Source organism: Rhipicephalus microplus, chromosome X (genome assembly GCF_043290135.1).
Source record: "Rhipicephalus microplus isolate Deutch F79 chromosome X, USDA_Rmic, whole genome shotgun sequence".
Classification (NCBI taxonomy): Eukaryota; Metazoa; Arthropoda; class Arachnida; order Ixodida; family Ixodidae; genus Rhipicephalus; species Rhipicephalus microplus.
In genome coordinates this window covers 193,753,082-193,777,843 of record NC_134710.1, presented here as the reverse complement: position 1 = coordinate 193,777,843, position 24,762 = coordinate 193,753,082, and the positions used below count along the sequence as shown (strand labels likewise).

Here is a 24,762-nt window from a genome sequence, read left to right as displayed (position 1 = left end):
AGGCGCTGCAGCGTGTCAGCATGTACAGTACGTGTGTTCAGGCCACGTTCTCTGAGAACGAGCAGCCGTGCTTCTTTTTTGAGCACCGCCGTGGTATACTCGGCTTCTGACCCGCAGGTCGCGGGATCGAATCCCGGCTGCAGTGGATGCGTTTTCGATGGAGGCGGAAATGTTGTAGGCCCGTGTGCTCAGATTTCGGTGCACGTTAAAGTAACACAGGTGGTCGATATTTCCTGAGCCCTCAACTACGGCGTCTCTCATAATAATATGGTGGCTTTGAGATGTTAAACCCCACACATCCCATGATTCTTTTTTGACGCGCCAGCATGCTTTTGGTGCGAAGCTCCCATTTTCAACCGTTGTGTACGCCGCACCATACCGATGCTTACCTTTTGAGACCAACTTTGTGCGCTCAAACGTATACTGCTATAGGAGCCACAAAATCGGGCATTTCCACTCCCTCTCACGTAGAAATGTTTACCGCCGGAGCTATATTCTCATGAATATATCAGCGCAGCATGCTCCACAATTCACTTGTTTTATTACCGCATTATATCTCTGTGGTTATCGCTGTGACGTCATTCTGTCTTGTAAAACCCGAAGGTACACATATGTATACGAAGCCTGTTCATGGTTCTTTTTTACTTTCTATATTCTGTTTTGTCGTTGTTGTTTCTTGTGTGTCTTTGCCTTTCTCCTCTCTTCAGCAATGCTATTGGCCTGTGATAAATAAATAATTGAGTAAATAAATAAATAAATAATTGAGTAAATAAATAAATTAATAAATACATAAATAAATAAATAAATACAAATATTTTGTGAGCTACTTGTGGCTTGAAGAGCGAGAGGAAAATAAATAATTACTTATTTCCATGTTTTTGCATGCTCAAAATCATAGTTTTTTTTTTCAAAATTCCAATCACAGCATTGGTTTACTTCTATTTGGCTACCAAGTGGTCAATAAAGTCAATGAATGGCATGGCATGGCTATTTTTAGCTTGAATGATAACTCCGTTTCAAATCTATCCAATGGTAATTCTACGCACAGATTTAACAATCTTTTTTTGTGTGTAAACAAAAAAAAAAAGCTCAGTCTTCGTGCATAGTTGCACGCCCGAGCCGTACCAGGCACTCGGCAACTTCGACTATACAAGTACTTCGAGCACGCCTCTGTTTTTGTTTGTTAGTGTCTAGTGTAGCGCAAGTATACTCTGAACGGCTGTTTCATATGAGCAAGCTTTTAACACAGCTGCTTACTTTGTGAAAAAATTCGCAGTGACTTAGCTCGGCTATATTCCAGGATGATATGTAGCGTGAGCTACGGAGGGACGGAAGAACGAACCACGAATGGACAGGGGGACAGACAGACCCCGAATGGATGGATGAACGGCCGGACGGACGAACCACAAATGGATGGACTCGCGAACGGATGGACTAGTGAGCGAGTGATCTCATGCGAGTCGAGCGCCATGCAGCCAGCCCATAAGACATATGAGCTTCCAGGTCTTCACTGGTCCACTGGCTGTGCGCCGTGACAGCACGGCTGCTCGCGCTTGCGCAGATCTGCTCACCGGAAGCCACGCGAAATCGCTCTCAACCTCGGCTATAGTGTAGCTTACGCTACGAAACCGCCATAGTTTATGCCAACGGCTGTCGGATAACTTACACAGACAGTTCCGGTCGTCGTAATGGTGGTGGTGGCAGCTTTATTAAAAACTCCGGCAAATTCGTGGCCTGGGCCTATAAACCACCCCCGAGGAGTAACGGAGACTCTGTCTCCTCGTCACCTCGCGGGCTTGCGGGATGGCCTCCGTACAGTTGATAATAGAGGCTGGAGCTGCGAAGCGCAGCCGTCCATCGCGCCGCAGCCTCATCTGGGAAGACTGCATTGGCTTCTGCTAAAACTGCACATTCCCAGAGAATGTGCCTAAGTGATGCGCGAGTCCAGTCGAACAATTTGCGTGTATCGTCTGGATAGACATCTGGGTATACCCTGTTAAAATGAACGTGGTTGAAAATGGTCTGAGTTTGCAATTGACTACAATTCACCGAAGCACCGCTTCGGATCTGTCGAGTTTGGGGCTTGGTGGTATATAAATACACCTAGATTTTTTTTATAAACATTCGCAATCTCGCAGTATCGGGTCATTTTATTCCTCTCTGTCGAGCCCTCCATGGGATGCCCATCCCCTCTCTCATAATTATATCTTGGTTTCGGGACGTAAAACCCCAGATATATTATTATTCTGTGGCAGCACACTGCAAGCGATTTGCTTGTTGACCGGTGTGAGCCCTCACGCCTAGGTAAAAATGCTCTCCACACCTAGGCAACGGGGTGACATGAGTTGGTTGAGTGGTCGAAGTCGTTCAGCGAAGGAAATTCTTCAGATTGCTTTCAGCAGTGATGTTGAAAGAAACCCTCATGACGACGAGCATGGAGAATGGCAGCGACGATGGAACGTACGATCAGATGCTAACTCACGAGGAGCGAATTACTCTTGACGTCCCCTCGTACGTTAATGCTTTTTTTTCACGCTCGTATAAGTCATTTTAATTGTATGTGTATAATATCCTTCAGCGAGATCAAAATAAACACAGTTTTTTTTTGCGTTGCATGACACGCAATTAATGTGGATATCATGGAGCTCTGCATGTTGTCGAACCCGCTCGAGCTCGACCATTGAAGCGAAAAGGATAGAGCGACGAAACGTTGCGGCCACAATCTGTGTGCCTCAGCTAACTTCCGTAAAGTTCACCAGTACATTCTGAACGGCGTTGTTCGTCGAATTTTCGCACCGTTCATTTGTTCGACGTTGCAAAAAAGATACGTGTGCATTCTTTTTTATTTTTATGTTTCGATCAGAGATCATCTTTCGATCGTGCTGATCAAGCTTGCACCATACGAGTATACAGTGAATTGCGTACGTCTATATTCTGAGCGTGGCTGCGTTTAAAAGCAACTCCGTGTTTCTGACAGCGCAGGTAATGACAACGGCGTAATATGTTTGCAAACCATCCCCACGTTAAACATTTGGTTCCATGCAGCAGCAACGGCGCTACTCACTAGCGACCTGCACTCGCACGGAAAATCCGTCGGGCAGGCTCGGTACATACGAGACTACCTCGTAGTGCCGTACGTACAACTGCATTACCTCGTAGTGCTGTTCAGTTCACACGTCATTTCTAGCTCGCGTTCCCGTCAACTCTGCAGCTGATTTCACTTTAAGACAGCCAATAAGAAGCTTCTGTTGTCGACAAAACATGGCGAAGCACCGATGATTTTAAGCCTTAGTTGACCGTGCTTCGTAGCATCATACTATTTAGATTACGGCGTCGTCACCGCCATAACAATAGCATAACGTCACGGCCACACAGCGTAAAATGGCCGACCTTCTCAAACTACATGCAGCATCGTCTGCTGGAGTGGGGTTGGCTCTTAGGCTTTGAGTCATACGCCGACGCACCCACGCGGGTGCAAGATCGGCCATCGTCAGAGAAGACAGCGACGGCGGCGAAGAAACTTGCGTCCTGGAAGCACTCGTATCGAGACATCGTGGCAGAACCTCCGCTTGCGGAAGCCCCGACCATGAGCCTCCACTCTGTGCGCCCATACCATCGGGGCCATCGCGTTTGAAAACTCGAAGCCACACTACTCTGCGCTGTGGCTCGCTCGCCAGCATGTGAAAGCGAATGCTGTTTGCACTTTGATAAGTTGTGCGGCACTGTCTGACGAAGCACACGGTTGGCATAACGAGGACTAAGTCACCCAGAACATGCAGTAGAACACAACCTGACGCAACAAGTAATAAACTGGGCGCAGCACTGGCTGCGCCGACCGAGTCAAGACAACCGGCGGGAAGGCAAGAATACACAGAGTCCCGATGTACTTGAAAGCGGAACCAAGCAGATAACTCGCTGTAATTGCACAGCATACAACTCAGGGTGCAAAAACTGCTCTGTTATTTTTTTTCTTTTCTAGTTTCCTATAAAATAAAGCTAACGCTCTGTTAGTAACTTCTTTTACTCTGACGTTTCATTGACGTCACATGTTAGTCCAAAACTTCAACCAGTGAAAGTGGCACGGTCCGCCCGTATTGTCTGTTTTCATGCTAATAAATGGGTTGACCCTCCTACGGGTGCCATGTTAAATTGTAGAGTGCCTCACCTATTGTTCGTGGGCATTGCGATTATGTGCGGAAATGTTTTGTCGCGACTTTTGACAAAAACCAAAAAGCTTTTGTGAAAACTCTTTGTTGCGTGCTAGTGGAGGGGATGGGGAAGTTGAATAAACCCTCACGCTCCTCCACTTCTGGCTACGTACTGGTGACGCTCATGCAGTGTTATACAGAATCGGCAATAACAACCACGAAAATTTCCACAACTGAAGGCACGCAGTGGCACGTTTTGTATTCAGCAAAAACGGTTACCGCAAAACGCACGCACGCACGCACACACGCACACACACACACACACACACACACAAACACAAACAAACACACACAAACGCAGAAGCAGTTTCGCAGAAGTTGGAAAGGGCCGTGGTAAAGATATCATTCATGTGCAAGTTTATAAAAAAGATGCGTGTGTGCTTGAACCGAGATGTCCACAGGTGCACTTGGCGTGAAAGCTGTTGAAGAAGTTCCTGCCTTGAAGTCCACTTGATGAAGCCTCGACTCGAGCGCACGCACATTGTTTGCGGATATTTTTTTTTTCATTGCAAGCTTACATCTTCCTCTTTCTGCCGTTCTTTTTTTTAAGTGGCGAAGCTCCTTAAGGCGTGAGTCTGTACAGCCGTCAGCACCTTTAACACGAATGCTCTGCTGCGTGTCCTGCAGCACTTTGGTTGACGCTGACACCACGTACGTTTGGGTTCTGTTGCCAAGATGCTAACCATACATGCCGACATACTATCCAAGCCTACAGAGGTATTATCTCGGCAAAAGCGCCCAGCACTTCGTGGCTGGCATCAATCATACTAGCCCTGGCCACGCATCGAAGTGTTCGTGTTGAAGGTGCTGACGGCTGTACATCCTCCGATGTTGTACGTAACCACCCGTGGCACATACCCACTCTAGAGCGGGTATGTGCCACAGGGGATGCGAGATGGGAGATGGCGGTACTTGGAGTGTTCACTAGGTGGACGCTCGGACGTACGAACAGACAGACTAGAAGACGGGTGGACGGATGGACGGACGCGTGGACGTACGGACGGATAAAATAAAATGCATGAACGGACGGACAGACGGGTGGACGGACTCATGGACGGACGCACGGACGGACGCACGGACGGACGGAAGCACGGACGGGCTGATGGACGCTTCGCCCCACTCATCATCATTCCGTCGGTGGATATGCTGTGATTTTTTCTTCTTTTTTTAAGGTGCAAGTATAGTAATATCTGCTGATTTATACGGCAGAATTCATAAGTTCGGTGTCATTTCCACGATAGTAACGTATACGCCCTAACTCAAATATTTTGACAGTTTATCGACGAATATTTCAATTTATATATCTGAGTAATGCAGTTCATCAAACAAGTGATTTCTGCCTTATCTGGGAATATACTGTTACATTTGAATGCGCCATGTGATTCAGAAAAAAAATAATTCGAAGTGCCAAAAAAAAAAAAAAACTGCCTATAAACTACATAAGATTTCCAAGTGCAGTGACGATGATTCCTTGTTCCACAACCAGATGTTTTTGTTGTATATACGCCTAATACAAAAATACAAAACTTACCTAAGCAGCAAGAGAACGAGCTTGTTTTAGTAGCATCTGTATGAGAACGAGATGATGCCCTGTTTCGAAAGTATTGCCAACATTCCTCAAGCTTTGGAGCTATGTTCACAATGTGTTCCGCAAATGTGATTTTTGGGTCGTGATGTTTGCCGATATAAAATATATACGCAAAAAAAATGTACGCGGAAATATATGTGAAACCGTGCGTCATTATGTCGTGGAACGATTGATGGTCATATACAATTCAGTCTTTCTCAATTTCCAGGCTTATTTTGCGCGCATGTAAATGAAAATTAAAGTAAGGCGAAACCCCCAGAGTTCTAAAGCCTAAAAAATATTAAAATAGAGAGAAATGGAATAGCAATGAAAGGTGGTTCCGGCGTCGCAACTTTAGGGAACAGGCGGCCGGCTTACCTATTCGAAGAGCTGGACAGTGGCGTACGCTCCAGAACACGTGTGTTCGTTATCGGGTCATCATAAATGACGCGCTGATACCCCCACGCACTTCGTCGCATACGCAAGCATGTATACTATAGGCGCGACAGTGAAGGAAAGAAGCGCTCATTTACCGAACAGGCTTTCCGCAGACACCGACGACGGTGGTCGTGGAGGAGCAGCAGACGACACGACGGTAGCTCCACCTGCCAGAGCCTCGGCAGGGTTTTTCATGCGAGGGCTTGATGGTCGCCCTTCGGGCATGCAAGCATCCCACGCAGCCGACGACATCGGCCGAGCTGTCACGCCGGGTGACTGTACCGCGGCGGTGCCGTTGCTTAAAAGCGATGATTGTGCTCGGTCGAGGTCAGCGAATGACTAACGGTGGCTTCCTATCTGTGTGTTGTTGTGATAAAACACCCGGCGCGGCGAGATAAATTAGCCCCACCTCCCGCTTCGTTCGCAGGAGATTGTAATGCTGACCACTGATTAATTAAACGATACGATGCCTCAAATGAGACATAACGCGTCGTTCTTGCTGTGCGCTGTAATGTCCACACGTCTGACGTGTTCCAAACGAAGGAGACTGTCATTATGCGTGAAATGCAATATAGACCTCTTTTATGACAAAACTCCCCTTTTCCACCCCTCTTAGTCATTACAGATTAAACAAAATGAGAAGAGGGGGGTGATTCCACCGCCACGTTAATGACAGAGCAAGGAAACGTGCGATTTTTGGTCAAAAACGTTTCTTTGGGACGTCAATGCCCCAATAAGTGTATATTAAGCTGTTTCTTAGTTCTAGACGCGTTTTTGTGAGCATTGAGCTTGCTTAGAGCTACCATTCATGCACGTAGTCGAGAAACATTCACTGACTCGCGATAGCTTGAGTTGGCGCTGTCGCCATGGTCGGGAACCTTATGAATAAGTATATAGTAGTTTAGTGCAGCTGAATTCCTCCTGATAAAAGGGTGCGCTACAGAGCGAGTGTTGTTCGCTTGCAATAACCGGAGCAAGTGTACGAAGTCCTGTCGTAGCCGGTAATTCTCTTGAACTATATGTCTAATTACGTTGGCGCTATCGTACTCAGTGAGCCCAAGAAAAATTAATTATTTGGCGCATTTAGAAGTTATATGGGCCGGTGGCGTCCCACAACTGAAGCGTTTGTTTGTGGAAGTATTTGCGGTTGCCGTGTGCTCAGATTTGGGTGCACGTTGAAGAACCCCAGGTGGTCGAAATTTCCGGAGCCCTCCACTACGGCGTCTCTCATAATCATATGGTGGTTTTGGGACGTTAAACCCCACAAATCAATCAAGTATTTGCGGTTGACGCGCGCGTGTGAGCCGTATTTCAGCCCGTGACCGTTCCCGCCCGGCTAGTTTTAATGTTTTTTTAAAATTCATCACGGCGTGGCCTCGCTCCAACGCTCATCATTCGGCGTGCCTGACCGTTTGTTGCGGCCGTGTGCGCTGTTTGCAATGGGCTTGCGTGTCGTAAGCCGGGAGGCTGGTGAGCCTATGTAGCCGAAGATCGGACTTTTCTTCCAAAAGCAAAGCAGAGGGCAAGCGTTTGGACTGCACTGACAACGTTTATCGCAGGGCTGGGCAGAGATGATTTGCAGTTGTATCGCGGGCGTGAATCATTTGAGATACACATACAAGATACAACCGAAACAATTGTATACCCTTTACGATACTTGCCAATTGTGTCTTAAGGTGCTTCGATACATTTGATGAGAGCGAACAGACAGTAATGCTATGGAAAGTATAGGGGATGCTATTAGTAGTAAACGTAATGTAAATGCGAGGAAAGAGAAGTGGACGAAAAAGATAACTTACCGTGGGCAGGGACTGAACCGGCGACCATCAAATAACGAGTCCGATTCTCTACCGACAGAGCAACCACGGCTACCACATTTATATTTCGTAATTTCAACAAAGCCATCTTTGAGGCCATTAATAATGGGCTGTCTAGCTTTTTAGACGTTTTGTTGGAAGGTTTTCACACTGGACACCAGAATCCTAAGTAGAATATGTTTGCATCAAAACTTAGTGAATTAATTGAGAGACACGTTCCTACGCGCACTGTTTCCTCAAAGCACCTTGGTATATTTCACACTTCTCACTCATAAATCGGCTAGGTAAAAAAAAAAAAAGACTATTCGTCCATTTGGCCAAGCACTCTTTCTGGCGAAGCATGCTTAGGCCCCTGTGCTAAAGAGAGCCCGTGCTGTGGCTGCTGCATTTCCTATGGAGGCGGTAATGTTGTAGGCCCGTGTACTCAGATTTGGGTGCACGTTAAAGAACCCCAGGTGGTCGCAATTTCCGGAGCCCTCCACTACGGTGTTTCTCATAATCATGTTGTGGTTTTGCGACGTTAAACTCCACTAATCAATCAATAAATCAAAGAGAGCCCGTAATAATTTTCTACAAATCACATTACCTACTATGCTCAATAATGACCCAAAGAACTTCTGGTGGTTCATCAACCCCGATAAAGATAGAAAATTTTATTATAGGATCCTTCTGGGGGGGGGGGGGGGGCAATTTCGCTCGCCAATTGTCCTGCAGTTTTAAACAAAGTATTTTGTCGTAACTTTGTTACGTCTTCGTGTGCGAAATGTCCCAATTTGCAGTATTTAAATTATGTAACTATGGATTCAATCATCCTTCAACACCTAAGGTGTAATGATTTGATTGATATGTGGGGTTTAACGTCCCAAAACCACCATATGATTATGAGAGACGCCGTAATGGAGGGCTCCGGAAATTTCGACCACCTGGGGTTCTTTAACGTGCACCCAAATCTGAGCACACGGGCCTACAACCCGGAAATCGGAAATGCAGCCACCGCAGCCGGGATTCGAACCCGCGACCTGCGGGTCAGCAGCCGAGTACCTTAGACACAAGACCACCGCGGCGGGCAACACCTAAGGTGTAGAAAAAATTATCGAATCTCTAGAAGTGTCTTCAAGCCCAGGAATAGATGATCCCATCAGTCCTATATTTTCAAAAAATTACCAAAGTATATTCTAATGTTATTCTATTTAAAATATTCCAGCAATATGATGATGCGTCCACACTATCACCTGACTGAAAAATTAGAAAGGTGTGCGTGCGCATAACTCTGCAAGTAAAAATTCTCCCTTCAACTACGGCTAATTGCATTTACCAGTATCCCGTGTAAAATACTTAAACAGGTCCTTTAAAGTAACATTGCAAAGTTTCCTAGAGACGAACTAATTCTTTTCAAATATTCAACATGGCTTCCGCAAATTTTTTGAGTGTGTGTGTGAAACACAGCTGGATTTATTCAGTCATAAATTACACACCATCACTGAACGTCGTTCCACTGCTGTTTTTTTGTTTTTGTAAAAGCGTTTGAAAAAGTTTGCCACAGCTTACTTCTCATGAAATTAAGATGTTTAACATCATAAGATACTATCTTGAATTGAACATTTTGTGAACGGTCGCTCACTATATGTGTCTGCTGACACTTTTAATTCCCAATTAGGTCCTGTCGATTCTAGAGTACACAAGGCTCTATACTTGGCCCCCTCTTTTTCCATATTTATATTAATGAATTGTCTGAATGTGTTACATCTAACATTCATTTATTTGCAGACGATTGTGTGTTATATCGAGAAATCGCTGACCCAAATGACGTAACAGCTTTTAAAAATGACGTCAACTTTCTATTTAACTGGTGTAAAGCCTGACTAATGGAAGTAAACATTACCTAATGTAAACTCTCACGCGTTTCCCGTATATCTACTTGTTTGAGATACTCCGCCCTTGAACCCGTAACGTTCTATCGCTACCTAAATGGTCCCATAGCTAGCACTCTTACCTGGTCTGTTTGTATTAACAAAATAATTGGTAATGCTGACATAAGCGCACCCAGGCCATATTGACTGGGTGAATTCTCCTCCCTTTTTTACATCAGAATTTAAGGCAGAAGGCGCGACTCTCTCTCCGGCTCGGAAAGCACGTGGGCTGGGCAGCGCGCGAGTCAAGACGACCCGAAACCAATGGAACGGGGCTCAACACTCTGGGCCAGCGTGACACCTTCGGCGAAATCATTTCGTCCAAGTATTAACAGCGAGTAACAGCTCACCGACAACGAAGCAAGTACAAGAGAACGAGCGCTATATGCACTGACAGCGGCGAGTGTTTTCACGTCATTAATTCACGCACTGTACAAACAGCACGATTGGCCATGCGCCTTCTTCTACGGTTGCATTTTGACACGAGGGCGACGCAGCGCTCCGCCACTGTGCCCGTGTTCCACGTGAAACTCACCGGCGTCAGCATTCTGCGACCGTGGCGATTTTGAGCACGGTGCAAATTACACTTGAACGCGGTTGCTCTAGCGTTGAGATTACAATGCTGGGGGCGAGTATAACAAGCGGAACAGAAAAGGCGCTTTATTACGCACATACAAGACATGCAGACGACAAAAGAGCTTAGAGTACGTAAAGAAATGTTTCGCATTTAAAATATTAGGTTCTCGCCATCGCTGGCCTCGCACTCATGCACACTGGCCAAAAAGGGGCGGTGTTGGGGGTGAGGGCGGCGGTTGGCGTTATCCATTAATCGAAAAGTTTAAATCGATTAGTTCAATAATCAAAAGGTGCAAATAGATTATGCTTATTTGATTAATCATTACATTTTAATCGAGTAATCGTTCATTAATTTTGCCTTTTTTAATACACCGGTGCCCATATCGTATGTCTCTAGCAGAACGCAAGATCATCGAGGACAACGTGTCAGACATGTTACATCATACGTCCTTCCTCGTGTTCCCGGTCATCGCCATTTCTCTTCCAAAAGAAAGACATATGGAACAGTTCATTTCTGCGTCGATTACCATGCGTTAAACAAAAAAAAAAAAACGCCAGGCCTGCGCGAAAGGCGCAGCACAGTGTCACAGCGAACGCCAGAAGAGCGGCCTTTCAGAGCCTTTCAAAACAATCATTGGGTAACTGCTGCAAGCACACTTGCTTGATACCCACTAGGGCATTAATATTAAAATTTTTGGCTAGCCAGCATTCGCTATGATATTTTTTTATCATTCTTTTGAGAAGCGTGGTATCCGTTAAACACTTGCAAATAATTTTGTGCCAATTGTTCATTGGCACAAAATTGGCTGACGACGATGAGGCTGACGACGATGAGGAATTATGGCTGAAGTGGGTATGCGCCACAGTTAATAGGCGAACAAAAACAAGCTTTTGTAATGGGTTGGAGCATTAGACGACCCACTCGTCACGCTATTCGCATTGTGCGACGACTGGTTATTCTTTTGCTGTTTTAAAACGCTTTACAAGTCGTATTAACGCGATTGCTTTCCCGACACGAAGCCTGCCTAAGGGAAGTCTGCCAACAACTCCTAAGCCCCGGTGTGGCTCAGTGGTAAAATACTGGGCTAACACCCAGTGGATCCGGGTTCGAGTCCCACCGTGTCATTGTGCTAGGTTTCTTTTTATCTAATTTCGCGCGACGTGGTTACGAACACCGGCGGCGGCAGACAACTGCGCGTGACCCGAGTTGTGATCTCATAACAGCTTTCGCTGTAAAATAATGCGCTAAGATGTCGATCCTCTGCCTCTGATCGACGACGCACTGGATTCATTACACGGCGCCGAGTATTATTCTAGCTTCTACTTCTGGTCAGGCTACTGGCAGATGCCAGTGTCGGAGTCAGATAAAGAGAAGACTACCTTTATAAACCCAGATAAGTTGCACGAGTTTAGTGCGATGCCTTTAGGACTTTTCAATGCACCCGCCACCTTCAAACACATGATAGCGTATTGCGTGGATCAAAATGAAAAACATGTCTATACGCTGTCTCGGCGACATAGTAGTGTTTTCTTCCACGTTCTCGCGACATATGCAACGTTTTGACGAATTCCTCGCATGCTTTGCAAGAGCCAATCTACAGCTTATTACAAAGAAATGTACCTTTGCAAGCAAGACAATCAAGGTTCTCGGCCACTAAGTGAGCAAAGACGGAATTCAGCCGGACCCCACGAGAAGCTTGCCGCCGTCCTAGACATTCCTCGTCCACTATACGTCAAAAGGCTCTGCACAGATTTCTTGGGTTATCTTCTTTCTGCCGGCGCTTCGTACGCGGCTTCACAGAACTTGCGTTTCCGCTCCATCAACTAATCGCAAATAACGCCGCCTTCATTTGGTCCGAAGACTGCGAAAGCGTTTTCACGGCGTTAAAGCAATTAAGCCCTTACGTTGGATGCGGTACTGTTCCACTTTAATCCAGATGCACCCACCATCCTTCTCACTGACGCTAGCAGGCAAGGTCTAGGTGCGGTGCTCCTGCACACGTCGCGCGAACGCGTCGTTGCTTACGCAAGTCGTGTTCTTACCACTGCAGAAAAGTACTATACCATCACCGACCAGGATTGACTTGCTATTGTTTGGGCAGTGCAAAGATTCCGCGCATACCTCCACGGCAGTCACTTTACAATCGTTATCGACTGTGACACACAATACTGGCTTTCATCGCTCAAAAACTTCTCCAGTCGCCTCGATCGCTGGGTGCTTCGCTTGCAAGAGTATTGTTTCGATATCGCTTTCAGATTTGGTAAGAAGCACCAAGACACTGATGCTCTAATACGCTGCCCTCTGCCCAGCGCAGCTAACTCACTATCGCAACTCCAAAACGACACCGCCTGTCCAATCGCAGCACTAAGTGCACAATCATCCGGCACCTAATCTGTCCTCGTTTTACAACGTGTTGACCCATACTGCCGCATCATTGTTGAATGCATCACCAGCTCTTCTTCTTTTCCGAACGCCCGACTCCGTCGACAACTTATGCAGTTTAAGCTTCACGGTGACGCTTTATAACGCTACGTTTATACACGTCGGTGGAAACAATAATGCCAAGGAAAGTATAGCCGCCGTGGTAGCTCAGTTGGTAGAACATCAAACGCGTTATTCGAAGGTCGCAGGCTCGGTTTCTGCCCACGGCAAGTTATCTTTTTACCCACGTTTCTTTCTTCACATTTACATTACAATCCCGCCTTATATAACTTCCCCTATACCTTCCTTGGCATTATTGTCTGTTAAATCTCATTATTATTGTGTCAAACGCGGAAAAACGGGCCTTTAAGTATACACTTCTTTTCTTAATTCATTAACGAAGGTATCGTACTAGCAGACTTGGTGCTCTAAGGTTGTATACGAGGGACTATTGGTCAGCTGCCAGCTCGTAATAAAATCACGTGCTACGTGACGCCATACAGGCTAATAAAGAGTGCGCCACACTCGCCGCCATGGCTACTGGTGGCACTGACTGACACTCCCACGTTTAAATTCACATCTATACCCAATAAAGTGGCTGGGAGGGGGGGGGGGGGGTTGCCGTCGTGGTAGCTCTGTGGTAGAACATCGAACGCGTTACTCGAAGGTCGCAGGCTCGGTTCCTGCCCACGGCAAGTTATCTTTTCACACACTTTTCTTTCTTCACATTTACGTTACAGTTTGGTCTAACAGCTTCCCCTATACTTACTTGGCATTATTTTCTGTTAGATCACACACACACACACACACACACACACACACTCACACACAAATATTATATATATATATATATATATATATATATATATATATATATATATATATATATATATATATATATATATATATATATATATATATATCCCAGTATTCCTACGGACACGTGGCCTGGAAACTTTTCACCAGGAGTGTACATCCTGTGTACTGTGGGAATTGAGCGCCCCCTACCCTTATGGCACTTCGCTTCCGTGCTGGCGTCAGCAGTGACCCTGTGTAGATCGAGCGTCGGGAGCATGGCCACCGTGGTTTCGCCGCCAGGCTTTTTTGTTTGGCACGAGCCGTGCGTCGGCTTCCCTGCACAGAGACGCGTGTCCGAACATGCCTGGACAGTGCGTCTCCTAGCACACGTCACGGTGCTCCGCCGATCTTCATTGGCCACTCGTGACAGTCCCTCTCCCGGTACCTTCCGTTACAGTGGCTAGAATACTTCCGTTCGCGAGGCGCTCGCCCGCGGCCGGGCAGATGCACACAGGCCTGCACGAGATTGTCACACTGTGCTGTATTTTGTAAACCCGTGGTTGCTGACGACCTGCCTCGAGTGCCATATATGCGCCGGTCGAACAGTTGACGAACGCAGTCGTGGCGTTTTTGTACGCAACGGCAGTGGAGAGAGTCGCGTCCATTCCCGGTCGCTTCGTAGGGTAAGCCTTTAGCAAACCTATGTCCACAGTACGTACAGTGGACGTACAACGTACGTTCGTGGATCGATGGATGGCCAGAATACCCAAAATAGACGTTCCGTCGTATGCCGACCGGGAATCCGTGGTTGCTAGGTAAGGTGAAAATGAAATGATAACGGTACATGTTTTCAACAAACACTTGCCACAGGTCCCCGGCTTTCCGGGTAAAGGTGGCAACAAATTTTTAGCGCAACTTTAGCGGTCGCCGTTAGTGTAAAAAAATAAGTGCGGCGATTGGTGCGATTAAATTTGAATGGTGTGACTGAGTAAATGTATTAGGCATCAATGGCGCCCCCCTTTAGGTAATATAGTGTGGGAGCTAGGAGGGGCACTTTCGTTGCCTCTCCGCCCTCCTCATGCACACGGCATATGACGATGGTATTCCATGCGTACACTGAATCATTTCGGTGGTCACGAGTGTATTTTTCTGCCTGAGAAATTATCTCGTAAGGATTTATCTACTATTGGCAAGAAAAATAGCTACTATTGGCAAGAAAACTTCCTGACTATAATACTTGCAGAATAATTAGAAATGGGTCTGAGTGCATTCGGCAAGCGTTGCCCCATCAGGAGCAGACGGTATACAGACAAAAAGTATGGGACCATTGCATTATATACACCCCTAAAAGCATAACTCTGCACGATGAAACACCTGCATGGACTGACTAACGCAGCAAATGAAGATTAACAGATTTTAAGCAGTTAATACTACTGCGTTAATACAAAGCCCCTCCGCAGCTATTAGAACTCTCCCACAGCGTAGTCTGACGCACCCAAGACAGAGTGTTTGCCAACCTCCTCGTAGTCAATTTCGAAGGCGGCCAGATCATCCTTCGTCGCATCGAATACTCCTTCCGACATGCCTTCACAGACGAACCAGTGGTCGATCGCCCGCTTGGAATACAAGTTGAACTTGAGGTTGAGACCATGCCAAGCCTCCGCAATGGCTGTTGTGTTGGACAGCATGCACAGGGCACGCATGACCTTGGCGATGTCACCACCAGGTACCACATTTTGGGGCTGTTAGTTGATGCTAACCTGCGATACATGCTAGGTGCAACGATTAACACCCGAGAATGCACAATCATGGGCGTCGGCGGGGGAGGGGGTGAAAAAAGGGTACTTGCTTTGCTGAAGCCACCCTAGCACTTGCACCCCACACAAGCCAACGTTTATTCATAAACGTTGACACAAGCTGCACCAGCACCCCTTCCTCTCCCCATGCTGCAATGCAACACAGCTTTGAACTCCCCAAGATAAAATCCTGCTGACGACCATGTGCACAATGCAACAATCAGGCCATTGCAAGGATGCTAGAGGGAGAGAGAGAGAGAGAGAGAGAAATAAACGTTTATTTAGAAACAGTGTTTTGAGCGAGGCCCGGTGTTGGTTCGAACTTGGTGCGTTCGTCGAATACCTTCATATTGTTACCCGCCTCGTTGACGGTGAGCCTACGCCATGACGGAAGCGGTGTCACTGAATTTGCGTAACGGCGGCTGTCTGTCGGTCATAAAGCACGCGAAGACTTACGTCGCCAATGGGGCTTAGTAGTGGCACCTTTCTGGAGACAAATAACCGAGTCCGGCTGAAAGGGTGGAAGGTGCACTTGCGCTCCGCTGTAGGCAACCGAAACTAGTGGCAGCGGCGGCATTTATACACGGGCCAAATATACTGATGGCCTGTCAGCCCAGCGTTGCAGGCACATACCCAGGAGGTGCATTCCCACGGCTCGTCGACGCCTGACGTCGAACGTTCCAGGAACCGGAGTGAAGGAAGTTGAGCGGCGACGAGAGGTGGTGGTTCTTCGAGGAAGATCCGAGTTGTAAGCCCGTGTGCTCAAATTTGGGCGCACGTTAAAGAACCCCAGGTGGTCGAAATGTCCGGAGCCCTCCACTACGGCGTCTCTCATAATCATGTGGTGGTTTTGGGACGTTAAACCTCACATATCAATCAATCGAGGAAGATCCGAGGAGGACTTCGGACTCCGTGCCTGGCACCTTCAACGGCAGCCAACCGGGAGTCGAGGAGAGAGACATTAATTCCTGTGTTCTGCTTGGATTGTAAGAGTGTCTGAAAGGGGGGATAGGGGATAAAAACCAGGGGTGCAGGGACCGAAAAGGGAGAAAGGAATAAACGTCTCTACCGAAATGATGTCCGAGCGTTCCTTTTCTCAAGGTGCCAGCAGATGAAAAATCTCGTATTCGGCTTCCTTGGCGGCAGCAGCAAATGTCGCGCACCCAGCGAGGCGAGTGGAAGACCAAAACGGAACTTGACTCCTGGTATCACCCTAAGGTGGGAGGGTTCCCTAGTCCAGGAAACCTCTGGCTCCGACTGCCCTCTTGACCCTGGCGACAAGTTGTCGCTGGTCTTCCAGGTCTTCGAGGACAAGCTTGGCCTCCCACGTTTCCATTAGGTGGTCGTTATTTATTCTCGGTGCTTGGTCCCACTCCAGTTGCATGTCGTAGTTTGCATGGCACTGGCATTCCAGGAGCAAGTGTGCCAGGGTGTCCGGTACGCTGCAGAGTGGGCCCATGTAGCCATGTGTCGTGAGGTAGAAGCAGTGCATTAATATGCCATGTATGTAAGCGTACCTTTGCAGGCGTCTGAAGATTACGCTTTCTGCTTTGGTTAGTTTTGAATGGGGTGGAGGGTACACCCGTCGCTCCAGTTTGTAGTGTTGAAGTAGCGACGAGTGCTGCCCTGGGACCAAAGGACCAAAGGTGGCTGCAGAGATTGACACTAGAGGAAAGCTATTGTTAAATAGCAGTAACTTTCTAGGGTTATGAAACTGGTTGAAATTCTTTAGTATACATTTTAGGGTTGCAGGCAGTTTAGAAAAGGGTCAAAACGAAATTGTGCAATAAAATCCTAATAACAGAATATCTGAGAAGACAAATTATTGTAGTTTTTTCTTTTGGACACATTACCATGGTACTATAGAAGATTCTGAAAAGGCCAAATTTGATCTGCGGCTCCCTCAATTGTTTGACTAAAGTCCTTAACAAAAAAATTTAGTTCGAGAATATAAGAGGGTGAAAAAAAGAAAAGAAAGAGTAGGGCTTCTCTTTGTACTCATTCAGAGTTTTCACTACAATTCTTTCAGCAAGCTTTCGACTGACTCTCCCAACATTTCCTGAGTCCTATTCCTAAATTCACAAATGACATTCCTTATGTTTCTTGGTATTATCGTTAGTTCTCACTGACAAGTAGTTCTATTAGAATTTTCTGGTCTTCCCAATTACATTAGCCATGATCCAATCTAGAGGAGCACCAGTCCACAAACTGGATTGTACGTTTGGTCTTGATGGCCGCCAATGGTCGCAATGGCTGCGTTACGGTCCTTTGGCACAACATTTCCACAATATAGCATGCAGCAGGCCACGTACTTTCTGTGGCGGGTGTCACACTCGATCATCTGGTTGACGGGATTGAAGCAGTCATTCATGATCACGGCAACCGTAAGCTGTTCATAGTATGCCTTCTCTGCACAGATGACGAGCTCGTACATTGCGAGCGGGAAGTCGATGCGAGGATAGGGCACTAAGTTAGTCGAGATGTCTGCCATGCGGACGTTAAAGGGCCACTCACCAGGTTTGACAATTTTGAGCTGACAAGCGCAATTCGTAGATGAGGCGTTCATGATCACGTCTGCCAAAATTTTCAACGCTACGCGCCGTGGAAATGGGTAAATTTCAGTATGAACGCTGCTCCCCCTACCTTTTGCGGGTGCACGCCTAGAGAATGAGGGCATGACGTGCGCGTACGAATGGCCCTACGTACACGGCAATGCAGTGGCGTTGGTCCTCTACGTAGACGACCATGATCTGACGTTGCCAACAGTGACACGTGGCACGGCGAAAATTATTTAACACAAGATGCGTAGTTTATGTATTTGTTGCTTGAATAGATTATTAAATCTCTAGATAAATAATGAGACGCAAAAAGGGAGCGTTCTTTTTTTTTTCACCCCCCCCCCCCCCCCCCCGTGAGTTGCAACGAGATGTGGAGCTAATCTGCCGGCGTTTCAGATGCATTCGTGTCCGCGGTCAGCCCATCGAGCAGACGACAGCCGTGGAACGCTCCTACGTGTTCGCGCACTTATTGTGCTTATCTATTCTACCGCGTCTTAGCCAGCGTTGCTGAATTATCCCGCAGAAACAGGCAGTAGACCACGACACAAAATAACGCTGCATGGGCAAAAAAAAATAATAACCGTTCACCTGCGTGGAGGCTTGGCTTGTTCAGGCACGTCATGCGCACGTGACCTCTTGGTCTCATGCCGGAGAGGGTAGGGAAGAGATTTAGCTTGCGAAGGCTACGCGGAGGAGCGGCAAGGGTTTCGAGCTCGCCTCCTCTCGTCCTCGCTTCGCGCGGCTTCAAAAAAAAAAAAAAATCAGATTTCTTAGGTCGTAATGAACCGAGTGAGTGAGTAAAAACTTTATTGAACATGTCCGGCGTCGTTGAGCGGGGTGGGGCTACAAGCACCCCGGCCTAGATGACGGCCTCGAGTCCTTGGACCCGGGCGGCATCCTGGACATGCCGGACGGCCCACAGTTGATCGGCAAGGTCGTGGCTGAGCAGAGCCGCCTCCCATCGCGCCTCGCGGTTCGAGACCGCCATGTCTACCGGGTTCGTAGGGGACTGCTGCGCGTTACCGGTACACTTCCACAGCATGTGCTGCAGCGTCGCTTTGGCTCCGCACGCCTTACACGCGTCGGACGTATAAATGCCTGGGTAGCAGAGGCGAAGGATCACCGGATTCGGGTACGTGTGTGTCTGTAGTCTCCAGGCAACCTGCTGTTTCTTGTTTAGTTTGGCGTGGGGTGGTGGATATTTGCATCTGTTCAGTCTGTAGTGTTGCGTGATGTCTCTGAAAGTGGTCATGCGATCCCCCCACGTCCATTCCCGCATCGCTGTCGAAGTGTGCGAGACATCGGGACTGTCGGCAGGCGTCGCAGCTCGGCGTGTAAGTCCTCGAGCCGCGGCGTGGGTAGTCGCGTTGCCCGCAAGCGGAGGGTCCGTGTGGGCGGGGGTCCATAGGAGGAAACTGTCGTTTTTGCGGCAGATGTTGAATGCGGGCCGCTTTGCGGGAGATCCGGCCGCTGGCGTAGTTGCGTATCGCCGCCTGCGAGTCGCCTATTATCACCTCGGCGTCCGTGGTGGCTATCGCGAGGGCTATGGCAGCTTCTTCGGCCGCCTCCGTCTCTTCCGTGCCTATCGTCGCACTCGTGACACAAGTTCCTACATGATCCGTGATCGCGACCGCGAAGCCGCGGTGGCAGTCGTAACGGCCCGCGTCCACGTAAACTGTGTCTTTGCTATTGCCGAATTTCTTTTCAAGGTCTTGGGCGCGTAATGAACCGATTCAAAAAAAATTTTGTGGCAAACGTTTCTCATCGGACACCCACCAACTTCCACGGTCTAACTAATATTTGGTATGGGGCCTGGTGAATGGCCCTTTAAGGGCGCCATCGAACCGCACAGAGGTAGTGGTAGGGGAGACGACCTGGCCAATGAGCCTGTTGGGGTTCTTGAAGGAGGTCCTCTCAATGTCGAGGTTGCGGCGGCAGATGTCGTAGATTGTCCCGTTGTCGTAGAGTTACTCTATATGCTACCTTTAGGTAGCGTATACAGTAACTAAAGGTAGCATATACAGTAACTCTGTGTTGTCGAACATGTAAGTGATATCTGAATGATCTATGGTGTAGTGAGTGCAAAGAACGGCGTTGTATGGTTCAACCATAGCTGATGAGAGCTGCAGCGAGAGCAGGTAGAGTGATGATTTGATTGATTGATTGATATTTGGGGTTTAAAGTCCCAAAGCCACCATATGATTATGAGAGACGCCGTAGTGGAGGGCTCCGAAAATTTGGACCACCTGGGGTTCTTTAACGTGCACCCAAATCTGAGCACACGGGCCTAAAACATTTCCGCCTCCATCAGAAATGCAGCCGCCGCAGCCGGGATTCGATCCCGCGACCTGCGGGTCAGCAGCCGAGCGACTTAGCCACTAGACCACCGCGGCGCGGCAAGCTCTACCACTCTAGACAAGCGACATTCACGAGTGCACACTGCACAAACCGAGTAGAAGTTTGTCAACCACCATGGAAATCCTGCGAAGTGGCTACAGTTAGTAACAGACGCACAGAAGTCGTGTAAATGAAAGGAACTGCTGCACACCTGTAAGCGCCAGGACAGACTTCGTCGATGACCGTGGGCTCGAGGTCGACGTAGATAGCGCAGGCCACGTGCTTGCCGGAGTTGGTCTTCCTGAAGAACAAAGAAGTTGTGGCCTTCACCGATCATCTTGTCACTGTAGATCTTGTCATCAGGCTGCAGGCCATGTTCAAGGCAGTACAGTATGAAATTCGAGTTTGAATCTCGAGTTTGAAATTTGATGTCACTGCTCCTTCAAAGCGAAAGCACATATGAATCACAATGGGGCCGTTTTAGGCGCTGTTGTTGTCCTGCGCCACCAGTGTTTATAACCGCTATCGCGCGAAGTAAAGAGATAAAAATACCCACGATGGTACAGGTTTGACCATACACACTCCATGATAACCAGTATTCTACCACAGACCCACGATGATGCTTGAGGTTCCCTGGCAAAAATACCCTATACAGGCATTATGTCTGGCAAGAACCATCATTATATATAGCATGGTAGAAGAGTTGATTAAATATAAGTTCATTATGTGTTGCTACTCGAGTCATATCACTTCTGTAAAATAGTCTACATACGAGCCTAATACAGTACTGCATGTTTAATCCAGGCTGCTCTGTTCTGCTTTTCTTGCTCCATACGGTGATCCCACGAAACTTGCGGGCTCTTCGTGGCCATTCTTGTGATTTCACTTGTGATATAATAAAAATATTGCCAATGTACTGTTGTCTTCCACGTCCCTCAAGTGCGAATAACCTGCTGGCAGTCACTCGTTCTCCTACCCTGAATATGTGCCGGAAAGGGAGCACATACTCAGGAAAGGAAAACAAGACTAAGAGCATGGAAAAGGGAAGAAGGTGAGTGACGAGTTGCATAAAAAGAAAAACAAAAAAATGGAAATTACAATCCGGATTGTAGATGGTTTCTATCCCTACTTTTCAAGGCATGCGATGGCCATTGAGTATCTCCTTAGAACAGACTTTTGTGGCCTCTTAATAGCAGCATTGTAGGACCTATACAAATGTTCTACAGGCCGGACATTAGTGGAGATATAAGGCCGCTACAGCCAGATTAAGGAATTTTAAGCACCCGTTGGAAGACAGTGGTTTCGGATTGGTCAATCCGCTTCGTATCCATCTTATATAATTTTTGTGCTGGCTGGGATATGACAGAGAAAGGAGAAGAAAGGCAGGAAAGGCGACAGAAAATGCCAAGCTGGACTAAGCACAGGGAAGCAGGGGCTCAGAGGAACAAGAGAAAGTAAGAAAATGCCGGTAGCCACCGCGAATCAGAACTTAAAAATAAAATAAACAAAAAATATGGTGAACTAGTGAAAGCATGTGCTAATGTCCTTGCATACAAAAACTGTACGGCAAAACAAAGTCAGTGGAACCTTCATCTCAAGGTAATAATATGGTTTGTAAGGGAACAAGCCATGGTCGCGGTGCGATAACTCTCTGCACGACAAATAGCACAGCATCTAATATTGTGACAACATCAAAACAGAAGTCTTGCAGCAGAGATTAATACACCAGAAACAGGTCAGTCTTTTTAACAGAACGCGCAAGCAAGTTCTTTCTCGTCCATCTCATAGTCCGTTTTAGCAGTTTTTCAGACAGTCCACGTCAACGTATCGGAATCCAGACCCAGACATTGTCGCCTGGTGTACAGCTAATGAACTTGTGCCGGGGGTCATACCGTTGTGCATCTTGATGCTGCTGATAACAGATGCGCACACACACGAGCCGTCTGGCTTCCTCGGCGCGCTGAGTGAATTCTTCGGCGTCTACATGGATGTCATCACACTCATGCAGCAACATGGCGTCCAACGTTGTCGTGACTTCGCGACCATAGATCAGACTGAACGGTGTCATTCCAGTGGTTTCTTGTCGAGCGGTATTATAGGCAAAGGTCACGTACGGCAATATCTGTTCCCAGTTTTTATGTTCCGCGTCAACATACATGCTGATCTTGTCTGTGAGAGTCCTATTGAGGCGCTCCGTCAGTCCGTTTGTCTGCAGATGGTATGCAGTTGTTCTCCGGTGAACTGTACCGCTGAGTCTGAGAACCGACTCCAAAAGCTCTGCGGTGAAGGCAGGTCCTCTGTCTGTGATCACTGCTGTCGGAGTGCCGTGCCAAAGGACGATGTTTTCGATGAAGAACTGAGCGGCTTCTGCTGCTGTGCCGCGCTGCATAGCTTTCTCCACATAACGGGAGAGCTCGGTGGCCAGAATAATACATCTGATCCCTGTTGTGGAAGTTGGAAAGGGATCCAGGAAATCTATTCCAATCTGGGTGAACGGCTTTGCTGGTGCTTCGACTGGATGTAAAAGACCGGCTGGCTTGCTGGGAGGCGCTTTGCGTCTTTGGCAGTCAGTGCGAATTTACACGTGATGGTTAACAGCGGCAGGTAACTTTGGCCAGTAGTACTTGCATCGTAGTCAGAACAATGTTCGGGTGTAGCCTAGATGACCAGAAGTTGCTTCATCATGGTACGCTTCTATAATTTCTTTTCGAAGAGAGGCGGGCACGATGAGCAAGTGCGGATTAAGGGTTGGTGAGAAGTTTTTCGTATAGAGAACATTGTTTCGCAAGCAAAAAGATGGCAATCCTCTAGCAAATAACCGCGGCACGTCTTTACGTCGTCCTTCTAAATATTTAATGAGTGGTAACAGCTCGGGATCACTGCGCTGCCCTCGTGCAATAGTGGCCGTGTTAACAACTCTCAAGAATGCCGCGTCGATGTTTTCGTCATCAGGAGCGACAGTCTCCTCTGGCGACCGTGAGAGACAGTCGGCGTCGGTGTGTCTCTTCCCTGATTTATAGATAATGGTCATGTCAAACTCTTGAAGCCTTAGGCTCCAGCACGCCATACGGGCAGATGGATCTTAAGGTTGGTGAGCCAGAACAAAAAGTGATGGCCACTAACAACCTTGAAAGAGCGGCCGTACAAATATAGATGAAATTCCATGACCGCCCACACCATGGCGAGACACTCCTTCTCGGTAGTCGAGTAGTTCTCCTCCGTGCTAGACCTCTGTTTTGACGTCGTGACAATATATGTACAAGGCTGGGGTTCACGCTCACGCACTGCAGTCCAACCGAGCTGCAGCGTAGCCATGAAAAAAAAAACTCCTTCTGCGCGACTTTATGAGGTACTGACCGGCTGTCTTCTGAATCAACTTCACTGATGCATAGTTGCAAGTACGCATTGCGCATTTTGCAGCGCACCTGACCATTCAACCAAGTTGAAGAAAAGCAGGATTGCGGACGAGGGCAACATCTAATCGCCTGTAGATGGTACTTTAAATAAATTATGTAACACTATGATTGCCAATAAATCTATCAACCCTAAATGTATGTGTTGTCCAATTCATTGCTTTCACAAAGTGCATTGTATTTTGGGAAATTTTTTTGCCATTTTTTTGTCACTTTAGAGCAAATTTTCACTAAATTTGAGCTAATTCACTGTAGCTTAATTACAGCACTTTCATTTCTGAACAGCTCAAAAGACAGCAATATTTTTTGCAAGCGATCAGTGGAACAATCAGTGATCATAAAGCATGTTTTGCGGTGTTTCTTCCTCTGTACTTTTATTTTATTTATTTTCTGTCATAGCAGTGATGCGCATTTCCGTACACTAGACAGCGAAGCAGAAGAAATACCAGTCAGTGGTGAATGCAGAGGTGGGGCTGTAGGGGCGATCGCCCCTTCTCCCAAAGTCTGTGTGAGCAACCCTCTTTACCTTAGTGCTCGTAGTCCACCTCCTATTACTAATTATTACAAGTGAGTGAACCCACTGTGACCCCACATTAACAGTATTTATGCTATGAAGGGTTTAGGGGCGAACTCCCTCCCCCTCAAACGAGAGGCTGGATCCGCCCCCGATTCCAATAGCAGTCACATGCCGGAGTCACGTGACCTGAGCAGAAACGTCGCATATGACATCATTGGTAGAACGGCTGATCACTTTTGGCTCTGGTTCTGGCAGTAGCGATATTGGCAAAATAGCAAGGTCTACGAAGCGGCACGGCGTAGGTTTCTGACTGACGCCACTGACCTTTGCCGGTCATCGAAGCTTTAGCGATAGTATGACGTCACATGAGACATTTCTGCACAAGTCATGTGACTCCCGCAAGGG

General features: G+C 47.4%; 1 protein-coding gene and 1 pseudogene across 2 annotated transcripts in view; both read right to left on the bottom strand.

The window, feature by feature from the left end:
• LOC119177347 (uncharacterized) overlaps nt 1-6,489 on the bottom strand; it is a 62,286-nt gene extending 55,797 nt beyond the window's left edge. Inside the window, exon 1 of one of the 2 annotated variants that reach the window (XM_037428825.2) lies at nt 6,309-6,489. In XM_037428825.2, coding sequence (XP_037284722.2) covers nt 6,309-6,465 — 157 coding nt within the window. In that variant the 5' untranslated portion in view covers nt 6,466-6,489. Of the gene's footprint in view, nt 1-6,153; nt 6,282-6,308 lie in introns of those variants that run through there. The other variant, XM_075878417.1, reaches the window with a different exon arrangement.
• Nucleotides 6,490-15,193: 8,704 nt separating this feature from the next.
• On the bottom strand, nt 15,194-21,349 carry LOC119176999 (tubulin alpha-2/alpha-4 chain-like; annotated as a pseudogene).
• Nucleotides 21,350-24,762: the final 3,413 nt, after the last annotated feature.